The sequence below is a fragment of the Nelumbo lutea genome, chromosome 4 (genome assembly GCF_056320005.1).
Source record: "Nelumbo lutea isolate HS-2025 chromosome 4, American lotus-T2T, whole genome shotgun sequence".
In the NCBI taxonomy this organism is placed as follows: Eukaryota; Viridiplantae; Streptophyta; class Magnoliopsida; order Proteales; family Nelumbonaceae; genus Nelumbo; species Nelumbo lutea.
The window spans coordinates 57,396,649-57,404,723 of NC_142687.1; the positions used below are offsets into that span (position 1 = coordinate 57,396,649).

At 44.0% G+C, this 8,075-nt stretch overlaps 1 protein-coding gene across 1 annotated transcript; it reads left to right on the plus strand.

Annotated features, from left to right (window-relative positions):
• Positions 1-323: 323 nt before the first annotated feature.
• On the plus strand, positions 324-3,055 carry LOC148860750 (uncharacterized). Its single transcript, XM_088984960.1, has 3 exons — positions 324-601; positions 1,903-2,392; positions 2,480-3,055. The coding sequence occupies exons 1-3, from the start codon at positions 324-326 to the stop codon at positions 3,053-3,055; spliced, it is 1,344 nt and encodes a 447-aa protein (XP_088841086.1).
• The last annotated feature ends 5,020 nt before the right edge of the window (positions 3,056-8,075 follow it).

Sequence of the window (8,075 nt, forward strand, 5' to 3'; positions counted from 1 at the left end):
ACGCACTCGGAGGTAGCTCAACCTCTGAAATTTTCGGAGATGTTTTCAGACTTTAGATGCCATGTTTGGAGGTGCAACTGAATGATCACCGACCGCTGAAAAAGCAATATTTTCAGCGATTGAAGATCTGTTCAGAGCTACCGAACACCACCTTAGGCCAATATTTTTTAGCTTATCCAAAACAAAAATACTTCCATCTCCTCTCTAAAGGAGACTTGCATCTTTCCCTCTTTTTGTGACCTCAAAATCTGGAAAATCCACCCTTTTGGTAAATTTTCTACTAACTCTTTCTTCAAGGCTCTAGTTTCAGACCTGCATGAGTAATGCAGGAGCTGAAGAATCACCTTTATTGGGCGGTAGAGATGAGGAGACCGCCATGGTTAGGCAGTAGAGATCCAAAGACCAGGAAAGGGGTTTCATTCAAAGAAGTGACCAAAACCAGAGTTTGGCCAACAGAAGGTGAGGTCAGGTTCTTCTGGAGTGATGAGTTGTTCTTCATTGAGACGTCGGAGAAGGGTGTAAACTTTCGAAAGAAATTCCTGAAGGGCTGCCTTGTTGGTAGGTTCGTGGCAGAGGTGCCTGATCTTGCAGTAGTGGAAAGGTGGGCTTAGGAAGCTTGGGGTGCTATAGGGGAGGTGAAGTTTAAAAAACTTGTGAAGGGATTGTTTCTGTTCATTGTCCCCTTGGAGAAAGAAGCGGCGGCGCTTCTTAGTAATGCGCCGTGGTACTTGGGGAGAACATGCTTCTCCTTGATAGATGGAGTGCCTGTGCGGGTTGTAGTTCCAACGAACCTTCCGGGAGAGGTAATCTCGATCAGAAGATCTGGGTCTGTATTTATGGACTCCCGTTGATCTTGTGGAGTCCAGAAGTCATCTCTGTGATCGGGGATTTCTATGGGGCCTAGCCACAGATGACTCCACAAAGGAGCTGGCGACCTGTGAATGGGTGAGATTGAAGGTGGCATGGAGGGGAGAGATTCCAACTTCGGTGGATGTTAGAGTGGGTGAAGTGGTATATAATGTACACATCTGGTCAGAACTGGAACCTTTAGTTAGGCCGGTTACGAAGTTACAAAATCGGCGAAGAACATTTCGAGGGATGAAGTGATTGAAAGCTATGCAGTAGATACTTGGGGGTGGTTGAGAAGGGGGTGAGGGTGGGTGTTGTGTCGGCCGGACTTTCCATGGGTGACCTGGAGGGTCGAAGTCTGAGAGATTTTGGAGAAGATGTGGATGGAACGATTGTTGATGACGCTCCTGAATTTAGAGGGAGCCCCCAGTAAAATTCAGAACGATCTAGAGAATAGTGAGGGCCTTCATGGGCAAGAAGTGTCTCCGCTTAGCATGGCCGTGGTGGAAACACAAGCTCGTTGAGTGAGAGTGATGGAGAGGCAACATTGCTGGAGGGTGGGGAAATCTCGGAGGGAGCACTTCTGTCGAGTTGGGTGTTATCCAAATACTTGAAATTTGGGGAGTTTCTTGGGGTCTCAATGGTGGGTCACGAGAAACAGACGAAGGACTTCCTAATGGAAATTAAACATAGAGTTTTACGGGATAGAGGTGTAATGAATGCCAAAGGTAAGAAGAATGCGAAAGGGAAAAGGGAGTTGTTACGTCTAACTTGGGGCCTGAATGATAAGGCGGGGTGTACAGAGGACGGTGGTAGAGGGAGGAGAAAAGGGAGGTAGGAAGTAGGGGAAAAGTGGGGGGGATAGGAATGTATTTGAGTAATGATGAAAATTTTGTCAAGGAACGTTCGTGGCTTGGGTTCGGGGAGGAGAAGGATTGTCATCTGCTCCGTAATAAAGGCACACAAACCAGATATCATTCTACTTCAAGGGACAAAACTGAGTAGAATGGACACATCAATGGTTAGAAGCGTGCGGGGGGATGGACAATGCAGGTGGGGATGTTTAAATGCTTCAGGAACAGCAGGGGGAATTCTAGTAGTATGGAATTCCAATACTGCCACGATCAATGACTCCATGGTTGGAAATTACTCGGTCTCCATTGAAGTTGTAGGGACGGGAGATTTCAAGGGGATAATTACTGGGGTGTATGGCTCAAATGATGATGCTGAAAGGCAGAACTTCTGGGAGGAGCTGGGCAGAATAAGGAGTAGGGGTAATATTCCCTGGTGTATAGGCGGAGATTTTAACATTATAGGATTCCCACAGGAGAAAAATAGAGGTGTGAGAAGGACTACAGGGATGCGGTCTTTTGGTGAGTTTGTTTACAGACATGGTCTGGTGGACTTGTCGTTGTCTGGTGCTAAGTTCACTTGGACTAATAATCAAGGCGATCCTACTTTAGTTCAGCTTGACAGATTCTTGGTGTCAACAGAGTGGGAGGAAAGTTTCCCTAACTTGTTTCAGGAAGCCCTACCAAGACCTGTGTCTGATCATAGGCCTATTCTTCTTAGGGGGGAGGGCATGAGGAGGAAGCCAGGTCCTTTTCGGTTTGAACACTTGTAGTTTCAGGAGGCTGGGTTTGAAGAGAAGTTGAAGGAGTGGTGGTTATCTTTTGAGGTAGAAGGTTCAGGATCTCATATTCTTGCAAAGAAGCTACAGATGTTGAAAGAGAAAGTCCTAGACTGGAAGAAAAACAATTTTAAGGCAGTAGAACTAAAAAAAGGAGAGTTGTTAAGCACCATTGAAGAGCTGGATAGGAAAGAAGAGCTGGTAAACCTATCTGAAGAAGAAAAGGCAGCTAGGACTGAGGCAAAATTGTGTTTTGACAAAGTAGCATATCAGGAAGAGATTAAATGGAGACAATGGGCTAAAATCTCTTGGCTGAAGGCGGGAGACAGAAATACAAAGTATTTCCATGCAGTGGCTAATTGTCTAAGAAGGGAGAATACTTTGAAGAAGCTGCAGATGGGAGACAGGATTATTGAGGAGGAATCCTCTATTAAAAGGGAGGTGGTGAAATTCTTCAAGAACCTATATAAGGAGGTGTGGCTGGTACGTCCAGGTCTGAATGGGAGCCTGTTTGAAGCCCTCTCCAACAATCAAAGAGAAGACTTAGAGAAACCTTTCTCAGAAGAGGAAGTTTAGGAGGTTATTAAAAGTCTAGAGGGAGAGAAGACCCCTGGACACGATGGGTTCACAATGTTGTTCTTCAAGAAATGTTGGAGTTTCATAAAGCCAGAGGTGATGAAGGCTATGTCGGATTCCACGAAAGAGCATCCTTAGAGCGTAGCTTAATTGCTACGTTTATAACTTTGATTCCAAAGGTTCAGAATCCGATGCGTATCTCTGATTACAGACCCATAAGTTTGGTAGGAGCTTTCTACAACATTCTGGCAAAAACCCTTGCTAATAGGAGGAAGGTACTTCCTGAGATCATTCCAGAGGTGCAGGGGGGTTTCTTGCCCAGTCGACTATTACTAGAGGGTGTTCTTATTGCTAATGAGCTGGTAGACTCGAAGTTAAGGAGTGGCAGCAATGGGGTGGTATGCAAAATTGACTTAGAGAAGGCTTATGATCATGTAAACTGGAGGTTTCTCGACTTGGTGTTGCAGGAAACGAACTTTGGCCAGAAATGGAGGAATTGGGCCAGAGTGTGCATATCCACTGCTAAGTTTTCTGTACTTGTGAATGCGTCATCTTCTGGTGTCTTTAGAAGTTCGAGGGGTCTTCAACAGGGAGACCCCCTCTCTCCCTTGCTGTTTATCTGTGTGTTGGAGGTTTTAGCTAGATTAGCTAAAAGAGCTGTGGCTGAAGGCTGTGTGGAGGGTTTTAGAGTGGCAGATGAAGCAACTGTGGTCCCTTTACTACAGTATGCAGATGATACTTTATTCTTTGTTCAGGCAGAAAAGGAGCAGTTAAGTAATCTTCGGATGATTCTGGTTTGGTTCGAGGTGATCTCTGGATTACGGGTGAATTTTCAAAAAAGTGAAATTGTCCCAGTTGGGGAGGTCAATAGCATCTAGGATCTTGCTGCGGAGCTTGGGTGTAAAGTGGGAAAACTCCCTTTCAGGTTCTTGGGTCTTCCAGTTGGAGCAAAATGTCACTCCAAATCCATTTGGGACCCGGTGATTGAAAGGATAGAGAAGAAGTTGGGGGGTTGGAAGTCCAGGTATTTGTCCAAGGGAGCTAAGATTAGTCTGTTGAAAAGTGTCCTAGCAAATCTACCTATCCACTTTTTATCTCTGTTTCCAATCCCAACACAGGTGGCTGAAAGGATGGAAAGGCTAGAAAGGAAGTTCCTATGGTGTGGGAAGGATGGTGAAAAAAAGATCCATCAGGTTAAGTGGGACTCCATATGCAAACCTGTCTTGGCAGGGGATTTCAGCAAGATTCCAGAATTTGGAAGTGGACTAAGGATGAGATTTTCTCAGTGAAGTCATTTTATTCAAATCTGAGTGCTGGTTCGGCTCAGGCTTTTCCTTGGAAAGAGATTTGTCTTCCTCACATTCCTACTAAAGTTTCCTTCTTGGTCTGGACTGCAGTGCATGGTAAATGTCTCTCCAAGGAGCCGTTAATCAGGAGGGGTCTGGTGCTGCCCTCGACAAGTTGTGTGATGTGCAATGGAGAAGTTGAATCTGTGGATCACCTATTTATTCATTGTGAGGTTGCTCATCTTCTGCTCTGTCATTTTGGCTCCCTGCTAAATGTGAGGTGGTGCTGCCCCAAGTCTTTAGCTGAACTGCTTTTCTCTTGGAAGTTGACAAGCTTAAGTAACAGGGGTAAGGTGTTATGGTGTACGATCCCTCATGTAGTAAGTTGGGTCCTGAGGAAAGAAAGAAATAGTAGGATTTTGAAGGTCAAAGGTGCTCCTTAGATGAGTTGGTGGTTCGGGCATTGGCTACTTTACATTCCTGGCTGTCAGCCAAGGACTCGTTTAAGCATATTCCCCACCATCAATACTTTGATTTGGATTTTTTGTTTACTTGATTTAGTTGGGGGTCTCTTGTATGTATTTGGGGGAGACCGGTTTTTTGGCTGTACATGGAGTTTTTGTGGACCAAAGGTTGTAACGTGTTACAGTTATACTCATTAATACTGTTAGCGTAGGGGTATTTTTGTCTTTATACATTGATTAATGTTGCTGATCTATAATGTTGTGATGGAACAAGTGCTCTTAACTTAAGAAATGGCACATAGGTCTTTTCAGTTATGTTTTAATAATAATATAAATACTTATTGGCCGACTAGGACAAGTCAAGTTGACTCTTTCAGTTTGAACCAGAATTCTCTCTTCTCTCTTTCTCTCTCTCTCTCTCTCTCTCTCTCTCTCTCTCTCTCTCTTTATCACCTTTTCTTCTTCTACATAACTGAACTTAGTCAGGCCAAACTCTAAGGCAGACCTGAATTCTATCATGGTATCAGAGCTTCTTGAAGCTGCCTAGATTTCTGCTTGCCTAGGGTTCATTCTCTGCATACCCTATCTAGGGTTTTCCTTTTTTTTTTGTGTGTTCGATTGGAGATAAGGGAAATGGCTGAAAAGGAGTGATCGCCCCCTTCCCTTGGAGGTCTCTATGCCTCCAGTCAGGTCGTATGTGGTCGGTTGCTGTGATTTCTGAGATCCCTCTCTCCTAGTAGAGGAAGAATAGAGGGCCGAACTGTGTGGGCAGTGGCTGTTGTGTGTGGACTGCTTTCCTGCTCGTATGGGTGTTACTTTAGCGATAAGGTAAGAGATTTCAGTGCATGATATCTGTTATGGATTAAATAGGAGGTGTGTTTCAGACCATATGTTAGGGTTTCGGCCAATAAGTGCTAGGGTTTATGCTAGTTTCTTTGTGCATTTTGAAGGAAGAGATATGATCATATAGTGGTGAGATTTTAGGTAGTTGTAGGAGTAGAGTTTGTGGTGTGAACACACACTTCAGCAACAACAATTAGTGCTGCAATCAGTGTGAAGGGTGTGACCTAGTGGTGTGTAGTGTGCAGATCTCAGTGATAATAGAATTCATCAAGTGTGCAGAATCGGTGATAACATAATGGGAGACTAATGATTATGAACCTAGTGTGATGGTGCCTATAGACTGACTACCTGAATGTTCAGATGACCTCCATTAAATTAAATGGAGAGAATTATGTGCCTTGGGCTAAATCCGTTGAAGTCATTCTGAAGGCAAAGAAGAAGGTAAAACACATCAGAGAGGAGAAACCCTCATCTGACTCTGACGAGTATGAAGACTGGGAGCAAGAGGATGCTCAAATCATCACATGGTTGTGGAACAGTATGGAACCCAGGATTAGAGTGAATTTCATGTTCCTTGATACTGCCAAAGATGTGTGGGACCATGCGAAGAAATTGTATTCGGGGCAAGATAATACAACCAGAGTTATCAGTTTTATCAAGAGTACTTTAACCTGCAACAGGGCAATCAGAGTCTTGAGGAGTACTATGCCAACATGATGAACATACGTAATGAGTTGAATGTCTATCATCCTCACTTCTGATGTCAAGATTCAACAACAACAGAGAGAGCAACTTGATGTGACTAGATTTTTTGTGGGACTAAAGTCTGAATATGAACCAGTACGGGCTCAGGTATTAGGGGGATCAGCTCTTCCGTCCCTAGAAGAGGTATTTGCTTAACTCCAGAGGATTTCTATCGGATCTACTGAGAACTCTAATATCTCAGATAGATCTGCCTTTGCTGCATCGAGAGGCCATGGTGTTAGAGGTGGAGATCGGGGAGCTCAGTCTGGCCATGGTGGTGGTAGTGGTTCTGCATATGGCTGAAGTGGCAATGGTGGATCTACTCATAATCATGGTGGTGGTCGTACTAGGAGCAGAGATTCAGGGGGTGCCCGTGGTAGAGGATGTAGCTTAGGCTCGAGGAAGTGCACTCATTGTGGTATGGATGGACATACTATCAACTATTGTTATGATCTACATGGTCCTCCCTCAACCTAGGCCAATTATGCTGCGACCGGTGACTCAAGTTCCAGCTTTAGACAAGAGAATCATTTATCTGACCAAATGCCTCCTACATCCATAGATGGTCCCATGAAGGAGATGGCGAGTGTTCTCCGGGATGAATATGAGAGGTTTATCCAATCACAATAGAACACGACGACTTTTGCTCACTCAGGTATGGCTTGTCTGGCATCTACACCCAATCCCTGGATCATCGACTCTGGAGCCTCCGGTCACAGGATTGGAACTCCAGGTGTGTTTTCCTCCTTATCTCATCTACATCACAATCTGTCACCCTTGCTAATAGTTCCACATCCTCAATTTGTGGTATTGGTAATGTTGACCTAGATCCTGTATCCCCTTCATCAGTTCTGTATGTTCCTAAATTGCCTTTTAACCTTATGTCTGTTATTAAGCTGACTAAATCACTTAATTGCTTCATTACCTTTTATCCTTCTATGTGTGTTTTTCAGGATCTCAAGGCGGGGATGAAGATTGGTGGAGGGCATGAAGCAGGTTGACTGTATTATCTTGACGGTGGTGGTGGTAGAATTTCAACAGCTCTCTAGTGGTCTCTTTCTCCTCTCTAGTGGCATTGCCGATTTGGTCATCCGTCACTAAAAGTCTTGAAGTCCTTGGTTCCGTCTTTGAGTCAGCTTTCTGTTTTGGATTGTGAGTCGTGTCAGTTTGGAAAACACCATCGTGTTCCCTTTAGTTCTAGGGTTGATTACCGTGTGTCAAATCCTTTTTCTTTAGTTCATTTAGATGTTTGGGGTCTTTATAGAGTGATGTCATATAATGGATACATATATTTTGTCATTTTTGTGGATGATTTTTCAAGGATGACGTGACTCTATTTAACGAAAGAAAGAAGTGAATTGTTTACCAATTTTCAAAAATTTTATATTGAGATTCGTAACCAATTTGGTATCCACATCAAAGTTTTTCGTTCTGATAATGACCGCGAATATTTATCCTCATCATTTCAAGATACTTGGACCAACACGACATTATACATCAGACCTCGTGTATCTACACCCCACAACAAAACGGGGTGGTTGAGAGAAAGAATCACCATCTCCTTGAAACAGCAAGATCCATAATGCATCGCATGCATGTTCCCAAACTTTTTTGGAGTGATGCAGTGCTTACCTATTGTTTTCTGATTAATCGGATGCCCACGTCCATCCTTGATGGTCATTC